The sequence below is a fragment of the Sinohyriopsis cumingii genome, chromosome 4, assembly GCF_028554795.1.
Source record: "Sinohyriopsis cumingii isolate HCF-2022 chromosome 4, ASM2855479v2, whole genome shotgun sequence".
NCBI classification, from domain to species: Eukaryota; Metazoa; Mollusca; class Bivalvia; order Unionida; family Unionidae; genus Sinohyriopsis; species Sinohyriopsis cumingii.
In genome coordinates, this window is record NC_142964.1 from 141,711,759 (window position 1) to 141,727,504 (window position 15,746).

A 15,746-nucleotide genomic window follows, 5' to 3' on the forward strand; every position below is an offset into this window, starting at 1 on the left:
GATCATCAGAAGGTATGCGTGTTGTCAAGTCATACCCACATTATTTTTAGAAGAATTATGGATTTTTTGTAACTATAGATTCATTTCTCTCATGGAGAAAGGGTGGAAGACAAATATGTATATGTAAGCAAGTTGCTTACTATTCATCTACATTTTTGCTTAAATTAAGTTGTCTTGATTTTTTTCTTTCTTTTTGATAGAGTAAAAAATTGCCTTCAAATCATTGTACAAAATGTACTTTGTATGCTTTTATTCACTTATATATTGTTATATGATGAAAATTTAAGGATTTTCTCATCTTTCTTTCCTATACTGATATGTCTGCCTCTGCCCTATAGACTCTTCTGGTGCAAGTGTGGTACCCAATGACGGTAGCCACCAACAGCCGCTACCAGAAGGAGATTATTGCCAAATATCTGGATGAAACTGCCGATAATATGGATGGACTTCCATTTAAACTTCATGATTTTGGATTTAGGGGATCATCATCTGTTGAGGTAACTTAATATCATAAAATCTGACTTGAAAGAACACTGTTTTCGAAGACTACCTGTCTTGAAAGACCAGATATTTCATGCTTAAATCAACTGTTCTATATAATGTTATGACCTCTAATGAGAGGCCACATATATTTAGAGAACACTTTTGACTACAGATCAGGTGATCTCTCAAGATAGGAATAATATATACATCTATTAGTAATGTTTTGGAGGATGAGGGACTGGTTATAAACCATTTCATCATGTCAGTCAACCTTATTCAGCAGTCCCTAATCACATTACCTATGCCCAGTGGGAGGTTTGGTGGCAGAGGCTGAGCCATACTTGTATCAAATATCTCAGTTTCAGTGCACGCTGAACTCCAAAATTTGATCCCAGATACAATTTTCATACTGTCAGGTATGAATAAAATACCATACTCTGTTATTATCAATAGGCTTAGTGCTGTGTCCATATTGTACTTTCCAAATTATAAGGTTTGTAAATTTGAGTCAAGTATATACTCAGAGTTTACACAGCCTTGCCTGACAGACTATATCATATTACATAATGGAAGTCAGTTTATGAGAACTGATTGAAATTATACTTCATGAGAATATGGGAAATATCTTTTAGCAATTTTCAGCTGGGATAACTATGTAAATATTGATATAATTTTGCCCAAATATGAATCTATTCTTCCTTTGAATTTAACTAAAATGTCTACAAAAACTTTTTTTTTAAATTTTTGATATACAGAAATTATTGTCTTATGCAAATGCTTGTGTGGATGGAAATTTTTGGTAAAGTGTTTATAGAAATGTGTTTGCTTTTGCTAAGGTATTTGATTTTACAATATTTTAACATTTGGAGGCAGATGACTTTGGGAACATAATGTGCTAGCCAGTCAGGGTTATTGTTATTTGTTCTACCGATTACAAACTGAATAGACCCAAATCTTCCAGCACATTATGTGATTTCAGATGTTAGTTTCTGCAGTTTGCAGTTGGATTCAACTTGTATGCTGTATGTACAGTACATGTATGAGATTTCAATCTTTAAATGCAGTATGTACAGTACATGTAAGAGATTTTAATCTTTATGCAGTATGTACAGTTGTACATGTAGGAGATTTTTCTTTAATTGCATTATGTACAGTACATTTTTGAGATTTTTTAATATGCATCATGTACATACAGTACATGTATGAGATTCTTGTTTTATTACTGAGCAGTGTAAGCATAACCCATTGCTGAAGTCTTTATAAGAATATTATGTAAAGCAAAGGCAAAATTTATTGTAAAGAAAAATAAAATAGTCCCATTTATTGGTATGTACATTAATTGTATACTGAATTAATCTGTCGAATTGTTTGTAAATCATGCATTTTCTGTGTGAAACATATGTTCAGCAAATATGAAACTTTCATTTCAAATCCTAAATAATAACTATAAATCATAATAATCTACCTTCATTAAGTTGTTACCAGTATTATCCACTGCCTCATATTTGTAAGATTAACTTATATTACAAATTATTGTTCATCTCAATTAGATTGACTTGCATTTTAGTACCTGCTTTGAAATCTTTTCATCAAAATTTGTATGCACATGAAAATGTTGTAATTTCCATCATTGTGTATTCTGATTCCTTGTTTTCCTGTCAGTCTGCAGGGATAGGAGGCTGTGCCCATTTAGTAAACTTCATGGGGACTGACACGATAGCAGGCATCAGTACAGCACGGAAATATTATGGCTGTCAGATGGCTGGTTTCTCAATTCCAGCAGCAGAACATAGGTAAATAAAGCATGATGGCCTTTCTTCTGTGTTATACACTGTGTAAATCAATAATATTCACCGTTTACCTACTGTAAAATAGAGAAGTACAGTCATGACTCTCCAAGCCAGCTAGCTGAGTTATGAGATGCTGGTGACTGGTAAGGGGAGGTAAGATGCTGGTGACTGGTAAGGGGAGGTAAGATGCTGGTGACTGGGGAGGTAATGACTTTACTGATTACTACAAACTACTGTTTTAAAGACTGAACTAATAACATACTGCAGTGGGACCTGTTCCCTAATTCCAGTTTAATGTCATTTTTGGCAATACTATTAAAATTGATATGAATTAACATAATTCACATAGACACTAGGGAAGACAATAAACAGACTGGTCATGAGCGGTGGCTGTTTAAGTGAGATGATCAAATAGGATATAGAACATTGTTATGAGAGTATGTTCCAAATTACAAAAGGGCTTCCAAACTCATTTTAAAATGCTCATGGTGTTTTGTTACGATGATGGACTTAATAAGGAGAACTAATTAACAATAATACTTAAAGGTATGGTTTGTGAAGTCCTTTGTCCATTGTTTAATAAACACCAGTAGATATTGTAATGATAAAAAGATAAATTATGCACATGAGCACCAGCAGGATTTGTTGCAAAGGGTGATTGGAGTCAATCATGGCTAGGAGAGTTAGTATAGTAAGCAATCTGAAACTAAAGCTAATATTTACTAAGCGTTTTGAACTGAATCTTGTGACATATTTTCAGCTTCATTTGCATGATTAAACTTGTTGGAATTTATATATATATCTTGGTATATTTGCAGTATGATGGGGGGGGCATGTGACCCTCCCCCTTGACCTATGCTGTGGGTGCCCATGCTTATGCAACAATCATTGTATTTTCTCACCAACAATTGATTATTAATTTTTGTAAAAACAAAATGGCAATATGGTATTTTTTTATCTTTTCTGCATAAAAATGTCTTCTTAGTAGAAATTTTATGTCTGATAATTAAATTGATTTTTTCAAAAAATACAAAGTTACATGTACAAAAAATTATGAACCATTTAAATAAATATTATTTTGATAACTGCATTGTATACGAAAAATTAAAGGATACAAAAAAATACATGAAATAGTGTAATTTGATTTTCTTTGTTTTTCAATATTAATTGGATGAATCTTGAACAGATTCATCCAATATTGAAAAACAAAGAAAATCAGATTACAGCATTCCATGTAATTTTTCTTATTTTCAGATTTTGAATAAAAGATATCTCCAATGAAAAAAATATATTTTGAGCTGAGATACACTGCATTTGTAATATCCCTTACAGTTTATGTGCTGCTGACAATGGCCTCATTCATTCCCTCTCACAAAGCCAGATGTATTTTCACTATTTTGAGAAACTGCTTCATCCATCAATAGTTTGAAGTGTGAACACCTTTTATCATGCCTAATTACACCAGCTGGCCTAACAAAAAGTCAGTCCTTTGTTTCACAATCAGCCATAACAAAATAGAATGTTAATTAAAGGAACTGCTAAAAACTGATCCAAACTTTGACACATGTGACAGTGATCGAGAATCAGTGTCAGTTTTAAGTCCATGATGGAATAAAGTGAAGATGTAACAACCTTGTGTTGAACTTTTTATTTTAATTTTAATTTTTTTGCTGAAGAGGTACACTAAATAGATGTATCCTGATAGCACACCACTACTGCTAATAATAATACATTCTTAATAATGGTAATGATACTTCTGCTGCTTCTAATAATAATGCTATTTGGTGCATTAGTACATGCATTTGTCATGTACCAAGTTTGAGAGATAAACCAGCATTCAGAGGTCACATGTCTACAAAGGCCTCTAGGACCTTTTCCCATCCGAGGCTGTTGTAGACAGGATCTACAGTACATCTAGAGATAATTAAAAAGCCCACTGAACACTAAGGCCAACTTTCCATATTAATGACTGTTCCTTATTTAGTAATAAAATTAAACACCTAGCGATATGCAAACTTTGGCAGGCAAAACCACAAATTTAAGTACCAACAAAAATGCCTTTTTTTAATACAAACCACGAAAAATTGAGCCCAACAAAAGTAAATGATGTTACAGTATTTGTAAATAAATAAATTAATGTAACTTAATTTATGTGTTATCTATTCAGCTGACTTCATTTCATGACGTATTGTCTTAATAGTCAACAGTCACAACAATTTGTATTAAATAAAAAATAGTGATCACAAACAATTCACTTGTAAAACTCAAGAATATTCATTGGAAAAACATTCAGGTTCTAATAACAAACAAATTCAAAAAGAAACAAAGTCGTCATGTGATATGGATGACCATTTTATTATATATATATATATAATAAAATGATTGAGTCATACAAATGTACTGAATTAGTGCAAGTTTCATGGAAGCCCAATACCACTCTATACACCCCTATTTATAACTTTTGGTTGTACTACACCATGTAACTCATTGCCAAAATCATCGATATTTCTGACAGGGGCTTAATAAAGAATAAATATTAATTGCAGTTAAAACATTGTGTTTCAGGACCAGTATGGTATGCCACATTATATTGTTCCACTTTTAATTTCAAATACATGACCAATCACTAAAATCTTTGTGTAAGAGGAGTAACAGTAAATGTTGGCCACTATAGTGGCCATCTTGAAAATCTCATTGTTGCTACTTCTTCAGCAAGGATTGTCATGTTAACATGGGGATATCACTTAAAGACTTTTTATGATATCTAGTTGTTCCAGTATTAAAATGATGCTGATTTAATATCCAGTATGGCCACCATGATGTTGATTTAATATCCAGTATGGCCACCATGATGCTGATTTAATATCCAGTATGGCCACGATGATGCTGATTTAATATCCAGTATGGCCACCATGATGCTGATTTAATATCCAGTATGGCCACCATGATGTTGATTTAATATCCAGTATGGCCACCATGATGCTGATTTAATATCCAGTATGGCCACCATGATGCTGATTTAATATCCAGTATGGCCACCATGATGCTGATTTAATATCCAGTATGGCCACCATGATGCTGATTTAATATCCAGTATGGCCACCACATCATCCATCTTAATCTTCCTGATACCTCTACAAAAAGTTATATTGCCATGATTCTAGTTGGTCCTAAAAGAAAATGGTGCCACTTGCATAACCAATATGGCTCCTACAATAGTCATCTTAAAATTTGATTGCTACTCTAGCTGAATGGAGGGGCCCCGAGTGGTCTAAAGCACTCTCCATTACTTATCACTGCCATCTCACTTCTGTCTGTGTGGTTTTGAGTCTCGGATTCGGCTAATGTGGGTATGTGAGAAAGCTTGCCAGTAGATTCTCATGGGTCAGTGGTTCTTTCCGGGGTTTTCCCCGGTTCTTCCTCCACCATTAATACTGGCCGCCATGTATAGCCTATCGTGTGCTGGAAAATGGCATTAAACCCTACAACAACAACAACAACAACTAGCTGAATGGATGTTCATATAAAAATGGGTGTTCAACTAAACAACTTCTTATTATGTGTTTTGCCCCTAAATAAAAATGGTGCTACTGAAACAACCAATATGGCTGCCACAATGGTCATCTTCAAAATCTTATCACTATTTCTTCTAGATGGCTTTTCATATCGACATTGTGCTTCACCAAAAGTCTTTTTATAAGGTCTAGTTGGTCCCAAAGATAATGGTGCCAGTCTGATATCCAGTATGGCCACCATGGCAGCTATCTTGAAGACATATCAACATGGGATTTTGACCAGAAGTCTTCTTATGATGTCTTCTTGATTATAAATGAAAATGATTCCAATCTGATATCCAGTATGTCCACCACAATGAGGTTTTTTGAAAATCGTGCTGTCTCTGAAGAATGTCAGAGACAGTTTCAATATTCAGCAGTTAATCGTTAGAAATGATGTTGTCTTAAATTATTGGACATTTTGAACAGTAGAAAAATAGTCCTTTTAAGGGACTCTTAGTATCAACTCAGAATTCATCTACTTTGATATCATGGAAAAGAATGTTTTTTTAATAATTATTTTATGTTTTATATGTCTGGTCTATGTATGAATAGATGGATTTATGGGTGGATGCATGCATGGATGGATGGATGGTTGGATGGATCCATTGATGGATGAATAGATGGATGGATGTGGTAAGGCATATCAGCACAATACAGGCAATATAGTGCCTCTTAAAATTTCAGTTAAAAAAATTATAAGAATGTATATAAAAAAAGTAAATTAAAATGTTTTCTGTATAAGGAGACAGCATTTCAGTGTCATAATCATTTTAGTCTGAATTTATTGTCTGCATGACATTTATAGTTGACACTGGCTACTGGACACTACTGAAAACTTTATAGAGATCAGCTATGTAATAATTGATTACACCATGGTTGTAATACCAATATCACATTGATAATCAGATTCATTGAATTTATATTATCATTTTTTATTTGTATTTATTTCTTTGGTGTAGAGTAGTCCAACTTTTGTTAAAGTTGCCAGTTGATAGGCCAGGCCTGTCTGTCAAAACAGTTAGACACATAATAAACCAATTAGAGGTCTGTTCACTGCCACAGAGAGAAAATTACGTACTCTATATACTCACTTATAAGGTGAATCCAACTGCAGACTGCACAGACCCAGATCTGCCATCTCATAATGTGCCAGCAGATCTGCTTCTGTGGAAAAAACAACATATACCTGGATCTGCTGGCACATTATGTTCAGGATCTCTGTTGTTACCAGTTTGACTTCACTTAAAAGTGAGTATATACAGGTAGTTACTTCTCATTCAAGGTCACTTTGACTTCATTGATAGGTCTCAGTATGTTTATAATAGCTGTTTTTCATCATGTCATATGTACTACATTTTCAGTACCATTACCACATGGGGGAAAGATGGGGAGTATGAAGCCTTTAAGAACATGCTGACAAAGTTTCCTAAGGGTCTGATGGCATGCGTCAGTGACAGCTATAACATCTGGAATGCTTGTGAAAAAATTTGGGGCGAGCAGCTGAAAGAAATTGTTGAGGGAAGGGATGGAACTCTTGTTATAAGACCAGATTCTGGGGATCCACCTGAAGTTGTAGTTAAGGTAATGGAGATTGTTGAGAATGGGGGGTGGTACCTATTAGTATGAATGCAAACCTTTTAGAGTTAAATACAGTTAAACTTCACTTAGAAGATATGTAAAATTTAATTCTCATTGTGAAAATATGATTGAACAAAAAATTCTACTTGTTTGGTACTCAGCATTAAGAGGTTAGCATTAGGACTGGTCAGTCTGGTGTCAGGATATTATGACTGGGTAGGACATCATGCTACATGTCTGCGGCATGATGCCCCAGTGCTAGACATCACTATAAGCTGCCACAATTCAGACACTGTAGCAATATGACTGACTTTTTTTTAAAGCTACGTTAAAAATCCAAATCACACACACATCTTTTTTAAACCCAATTTTCTTTTACAAGACCTGTAGATAATCAGAAATGCATGTTTGTTTACCAATGTTGCATGTAGTGTGTGCATTGAATTTAATTCCATGAGTACAGGATTCATTTTTATTATCTTTAGGTCCTAGACATTCTTGGGAAGAAATTTGGAACTAAAATCAACAGTAAAGGTTTCAAGATGCTTCCACAATGCATTAGAATAATTCAGGGAGATGGTATCAGCTATGAAACATTAGGTAAGATTCAGCACTGTTAAATATATATTAATAAATGAAAGGTTGCTTCTAATGGTCAGTATACAGATCTTTTCCTCCCTCCAGACATTTTTTGCTGTTCTTAGTTTAAGGCTGCACCACGGCCTTCTTTTCAGATTTTATATATCATTTGATTATTATTTTACCTTCCTGTGGTCAAACCAATGTTTAGCAGATGGTACATTCAGAAGGAAAAAATGTGGTTGGTCAGATACCAGAGATTCATGAACCGTGAATGGTGAGATGATTATTCAACATTAATAACATTGAAAGTTATCCCCGGACGAAAATATTATTGAACATTTTATACTGATTCAAATACAGTGCGACCCCGCTATAACATGCCACACGATAACGCAAATTCAGATATAACACAGTTGTGGCATGGCTCTCAAAATTTCATATATTCAGTCGCACATGAAAAAAAATAAATTCAAAGCACATGAACTACCATATTTACTGTATGTTTTCGAAGATTGTTTGTTTTCGGACACCGTTTTTTGGAGGGAAATATAATATTTAAATGCCTTGTAAATTTTTGGATGCTTCTCCACTTTAATTTTTTCTACAATTTGTTTTTGGACACAATCTAGGAAGATCTGCTGCGTCATTTTAATGTAAAATTCACAACATGTTTGCCGTTAATTTAACTGATACAAAGTTCGCTTCATTTGGTCGCCAATTATTTAATGTGATCATGAACTTCCATGAACTAATATAATTTAAAATTCTTAATCGTATGTAGGTATTTATGTATATATGTATATGTATGTATGTATGCAGATAGATTGATAGATAGATAAACATTTTTATATTAAGCCATACACAGTAAGTAGCAATATCAAAGAATGAAAAGAAATATGATTTAATGCTGTAATATATTTAAATATATTATTCAATATCAAGTAGCTTGTCCATAGCCTTTTTTAGGTCCTCGGGCGAAAAGCCCTCAAATTCTGTATCACTGTCATCATCCATATTGTTTAATTGTCATTTCTGATCAGCGTGTTTTCACTTCCGCTCAGATTGACACTGATGCCGCACACCTTGAAAGATTTCATTATCATTGTGCGCTTTTCCTTCAATGTGTCCATGGCATTTACAACTAAGTCCAATCCAGTCTGTTTGCTGGCTGTCTTGATCCAATGATTTTAATGCATTCATAGCATCCCTGATGTATTCCATCCAGTTGCGGAGGAGGTAGCTCTTGTCAGGTTTATTGATTCTCATATCAAGAGGTTGCAACTTGGATGTGCATCCTCCTTTTATTATTGCTGGCACAACATTTCCGCTCCACAACTGTTTCTTCACGTCATCAGTGATGTGAGCCCAGAACAAGTCCATAACTAATAGTGATCGCTCTCTTCTGGTGAATGGCAAATAAATTTCTTCAATCCATTGCAGCACTAGCATTTCGTCATCCATGCTTTCTCTTGAACTGTGATAATCCACCCTTTTGGTACCTTTAGATCTAGGTGTCTCTTTCCCTTGAAAATAATTATTGGGGGTAATACGTCACCAGAACCTGCAACGGCTAAAATGACAGTAATGTGTCTCTTCTCTGCTCCAGTTGTACAAATCAGAGTGCTTTTTGTTCCTTCTTTGTCCACCGTTTTCCCTGGCACAAGATCAAAGTACATCGGTGTCTCGTCCATGTTAATAATAAACTTATTGTCAAACTCATTCTCCTCATGTCTATCCATCACAAACTTGTGGAACAACACAATCTATTCTTCCAAATCCTTGGGTAAACATTGGGCAAGAGAGGTCCTGCTTCTGAGCACAAACACATGTCTTTTCATGAAACTCTCTCCCCATGAATGACTGGCATGGAATTTGCTCTCCGGAAATTCTGTTGAGAACAGCTCCTTGGCATATATACATATTCCTTCAACATTGACTAGATTTTTTAAGTCACGCTGAGTGAGCACCCATTGAGCTATCTTATCTGCATCCATAGCTTGTCCATACGAAATGGGTCGACCATACTTAGGCAAATGTCCGTTCAAGTTCAGATCTGCAGAAAAGTCAATTTTCATCCAGGTACTGGATATCAGAATCTTGAATTTTTCCACTGTAGGTCTAATTCCTAGATATTTTGCATTGTTAACGATATCCTGCTTTTGCTTTAATGTATAATGTTTATAGTGACCATGTACAGAACCGGATGGAGCACTCTCCGGTTCAGACATAATCAGACTCGTCATCTAGCTTTCTTCATAGGCGGTTCTTTTTTGATGCATCCTCAGAATCACTAATTCGATGTTGCTTCTGTGGACAGTCTGCTGGCCGCTTTGGAGATGATTTTGGCAAGAGAGAGTCCCTTCACAAACTAGGCAGTGCCTCCTCGTTTGTTGCATAACGTATAATAAACTTATCCATCAAAATTATTACAGTACTAACAATATTATGTTTCACAATGAGAGCTATCCAGTATATAACCTTTTGATAGTGGTGGGCATTTTATTTATACTTTATAATTTAATAGTTTGCTTTGGCTAACAAAAATATGATTGATTGTTAGTGTTGACATTGTTACTCACAAAACCACTTCAAACAGGTGTGACAGTTATGGCTTTGATTAGAAACCATGACCCTTGCTTTATATCATTAAACAATACATCAGAGAGTCGGTATGGATTAGTAAAATTCATTGGTATTGTGCAACAAAACAAACCCCTCATCCCTGAGGCATTATATACCAAGGTTTAAACATAGTTTTTGTTCTACAGGTAATAAATTTCTTTGTAGACGATAAACATTGATTGTGGGTGCTAAATGTTCTGTATTTCATGTGCTCTTTTAATGAAATCCAGATGGCTGCCTTTTATTTCTGAACACGCCTGTCAAAGAAATCCCACAAGTTACATTATTAACAATTATCACCTAGACACCTTGAAGTCTCCGATATGCATCAAAAAAACCTTTGAGCAGTCAATTGTTTCGAGTCGGCAAGCTCTGCACATTTTGAAGCTAGCCTTGGCTAGGTGGAAAAAAAAGGAAAGAATCACAACAAATAGATCACCTATATTGTAAAAAAATACAAACATATTAATCACGCCAACTCGTATATTGCAACTTGCTTGTTATTTTTACCCATCTTAGGTGTGCATACAACACTCACCCCATACGGAGGCTCTCACCCTTAGTGCTCTAAGATTAGCCATCATATATGTACCGGTATTTCTACTCTTGATACTAAAATGTTTCTGTCATAAATATCTTAAGAATTATAATTCCAAAATCTTTTTATTTAGTTTGTATTAATATCTTAATTACACAGAAATAAAACTTGTGTGTATTTGTAATGTAGATTTTAATGATCACTGATTAGCAGAGGGTTAAACTGTGGATTGCAAGATTACTAATATGGCGGTTCTTTTGGAAAATACGCACACAATCGTGGCTCTAATACATGTATCGCTGTGTTTTCTGGTGGATGGACATGTATCACATAGACACAGTAGGCAAGTAATGCCTGTTTTTCATTCATTATCCTTTCTGCAGTGTTAGACAAAATACTTGTTTTACTTCATGGCAGCACATTGTCATGTGAGCTAACGGTAACTTCGTTATGGACATGGGGGGAATAAATCTATCTTCACTTGTATGTTTTTGGACACCTAATTAAAGAATTAAATATGTATTTGGAAGACAAAAAAAGTAATTATTTGTTGCAGTCCGAAAACATACAGTAGTGTATAAAAAATGTATTATCATTTTGGGGAAGATATCATGTAAATTCAAATATAATACAATCGTGGCGTGGTTCCTGAAATTTTAAATACATGTATTTGTATTTTTCTCGTACCCAGGGGAAATATTTTTTTTAAACTATGTGAAATAGTGTATAAAAAATTTATTATCATTTTGGGGAAGAGATATGTACGAATTTGAATATAATATGATTGTGGCATGGCCTCTGAAATTTAACAATTTCACCAGGTTCTTAAAGTGTTATGCCAAAATAAACATTATCGGAAATGTTACTTATTACCGATCCATGAGCAAAGCCCGTAAGTCATCTTTGTGATTGACTTCAATTAATTCTTTATACAGTTGTTGCTCAAACAATAGCTGACATATGTTTCTTCTTTAACTGCATTACACAACAAAGCAGCAGACAATGCAGTGGTTGATAAAAGATTCTCACAATTTAATAAACATTAAAAAACTAAAGCTGCCAACATGTTTGCTGAGCTTAGCAGTGTTATTAGATGCAGTCAGTTGACCAATGAATAATATCCACTTTATTAGCTGGAAATTGAAAGGGTATGAAATTGTACGTGCGTTCAGCTAAAAAAAATTTATAAAAGTATTTTTCACATGTTTCTTTCGATATTCAAAAAATTGGAATTAAAAATTATATGCACGCTGAAAACGTGTTTGTTCATTAATTATTCTTGCTGTAGTTGTTCTAATGAATAGGCGTACAAGTGTTAATTATTGGAAATTTACAATGGATAAAGGTACACGGAAATGCATATGAAATTTATTTAGCAGTATGAAATTTGTACAGACACCATTCATAGAACCTAGAACGTAATGAACTGGACATGTGCTTCGTCTTTCTTAACCTTGTTTTGCTGTTATTTTTTCCCATTGAATTCAGACACATAATGATCTGTGACAAAATTACTTAATAGTTTAAATATGTGTGCAATTTTTGCAATGGAGTTACATGTATAATGAATTAAGTGCATGCCACAAAGGTACAATATCAAACGGTAAGTAAACAGTGTTAATACTCTGTTCATGCTATATATTAGATGTTGAATTCAAACAAATGAGCTGTGACAAAATTATTGAATATTTTAAATCTGTGTGCAATTTTTCCATTGAATTACATGCATTATGGATGAATTGCATGCCACGATGACACGATAGTAAATGGTGTTGATACCCTATTCATGATATCTCAGGATGTAGGAAAGGAAAAGTTCATCAACACAATAAGGTTAAGCATATCAATGAATCATACGATGACTGCTAGAAATTCAGTATATCTAATTATATATTTTCAACAAATTATGTCCATTTCATACTTTGTTTTGACTGGAATGGCAAAGAAAAAAGTGTGGAAAGAAACTTGTCGTAACTAATCTATTCTTCTTCAGACCAATCATATTGTAATATCATGATTCATCTTATCTGTCCATTTGTCCTTCATTTGATGTATACATGTGGTATGGTCCTGTATGCATTCTATAGTGTATGTATGGTCATACGGCCAAGTACACAATCATATGGTATGGTCCTGTATGCATTCTACAGTGTGTATATGGTCATATGGCCAAGTACACATATGGTATGGTTCTGTATGCATTCTACAGTGTGTATATGGTCATACAGCCAAGTACACATATGGTATGGTCCTGTATGCATTCTACAGTGTGTATATGGTCATACGGCCAAGTACACATATGGTATGGTCCTGTATGCATTCTACAGTGTGTATATGGTCATACGGCCAAGTACACATATGGTATGGTCCTGTATGCATTCTACAGTGTGTGTATTGTCATACGGCCAAGTACACATATGGTATGGTCCTGTATGCATTCTACAGTGTGTATATGGTCATACGGCCAAGTACACATATGGTGTGGTCCTGTATGCATTCTACAGTGTGTATATGGTCATATGGCCAAGTGATCATATGGTATGGTCCTGTATGCATTCTACAGTGTGTGTATGGTCATATGGCCAAGTACACATATGGTATGGTCCTGTATGCATTCTACAGCGTGTGTATGGTCATACGGCCAAGTACACATATGGTATGGTCCTGTATGCATTCTACAGTTTGTGTATGGTCATATGGCCAAGTACACATATGGTATGGTCCTGTATGCATTCTACAGTGTGTATATGGTCATATGGCCAAGTACGCATATGGTATGGTCCTGTATGCATTCTACAGTGTGTGTATGGTCATACGGCCAAGTACACATGTGGTATAGTCCTGTATGCATTCTACAGTGTGTGCATGGTCATACAGCCAAATGCACATGTGGTATGGTCCTGTATGCATTCTACAGTGTGTGTATGGTCATATGGCCAAGTGCACATATGGTATGGTCCTGTATGCATTCTACAGTGTGTGTGTATGGTCATACGGTCAAGTGCACATATGGTATGGTCTGCATTCGAGATTGTATGTAATCTTTTCACAATTGTTTTTACAAATTCTTCTCAAAAACTACTTAACTATTTTGAAGATGATTTTACAGGGATCATTATGGCATCAGGGCCATTAAGATGTCTTCAGCTGATACAGAATTGTTTGGTTGATGCTGATCCTTTATGTAGTATGGCAGCTATTAGTGAAAATAGAACAACTTTTAAATATCTTTTTCTCAAAACCTGTTCAACAGAATTTAGTTAAATTGTGGAAAAGACATGCTGACATGAGGGTCATTCAAAATTTGTTAAAATGATGGCAATGCGATATAATAATATGTCGTCACTGATATTAAAAAATATATATTTTTAAACTGGCTTTGCTGTGTTTGTAATTCTTTTATCTCTTTAGTTCTTTGAAATAAGATATTTTGTAATTCTTTTATCGTTTTAGATTTTTTGTCAAAAACAAATGTGGTATTTCAATAATTAGCATTTGTTTTTCAGACACAATTTTGACAAACATGAAGAAGAATGGCTGGAGTGCAGACAACATTGCCTTTGGGAGCGGTGGTGCATTGTTACAGAGATTAGATCGTGATACTCAGAAATGTGCCTTTAAGTGTAGCTATGCACTTATCAACGGCAAGGAGGTGAGTAGCGGTAGGGTTCAGTGTGTGGAGGGGTGTAAAACTCAAACATCATTAGATACATCATTTTCATTATCTATATCTTTGACAATACAATTTGTGCTGAAGTTTCAATTCATAGTGGATTTAAGTAATGAAGATTATCTCTGATAATCTAATTGAAAGATTATCTCTAATTATGTAACTGAAAGATTATCTGTAATAATCTAATTGAAAAATTATCTCTAATAATGTAATGAGAAATTTGTAGTCTGCCTCTAATAATGTAACTGAAAGATTATATATGTAATAATCTTATTGAAAGATTATCTCTATTTCATTTGGAAGGATATTTGAATAAATTTTAGCCTTTCCTTGAATTAAAGGATTTTTCATGGATCTATTTGTAGATAAAAGAATTATTGTTGTTATATTTAAAAGTTGCAATTTTATATTGACCATCCTTTTAAAAAATTTACAACTTCTTCCTGTTTCCCTGTAAAGAATACATATTCTTCAGTATATCCCTGTAAAGAATATGTGTTCCTAAATCATGTAAAGAATACCAATTCATATATCCAGTAAAGAATACCAATTCATATATCCAGTAAAGAATACCAATTCATATATCCCAGTAAAGAATACCAATTCATATATCCCAGTAAAGAATACATGTTCCTAAATCATGTAAAGAATACCAATTCATATATCCAGTAAAGAATACCAATTCATATATCCCAGTAAAGAATACCAATTCATATATCCCAGTAAAGAATACATGTTCCTAAATCATGTAAAGAATACCAATTCATATATCCAGTAAAGAATACCAATTCATATATCCCAGTAAAGAATACCCATTCTTATATCCAGTAAAGAATACCCATTCTTATATCCAGTAAAGAATACCAATTCTTATATCCAGTAAAGAATACCCATTCATATATCCAGTAAAGAATACCAATTCA

The 15,746-nt window shown here is 34.2% G+C and overlaps 1 protein-coding gene across 1 annotated transcript in view; it reads left to right on the forward strand.

The window, feature by feature from the left end:
- LOC149802220 (nicotinamide phosphoribosyltransferase-like) overlaps positions 1 to 15,746 on the forward strand; it is an 81,051-nt gene that overhangs the window by 50,230 nt on the left and 15,075 nt on the right. The window contains exons 4-8 of the mRNA XM_089956640.1: positions 339 to 497; positions 2,146 to 2,276; positions 7,192 to 7,411; positions 7,894 to 8,008; positions 14,657 to 14,802. Of these exons, the coding sequence (XP_089812766.1) occupies positions 339 to 497; positions 2,146 to 2,276; positions 7,192 to 7,411; positions 7,894 to 8,008; positions 14,657 to 14,802 (771 nt within the window). The remainder of the gene's footprint in view (positions 1 to 338; positions 498 to 2,145; positions 2,277 to 7,191; positions 7,412 to 7,893; positions 8,009 to 14,656; positions 14,803 to 15,746) is intronic.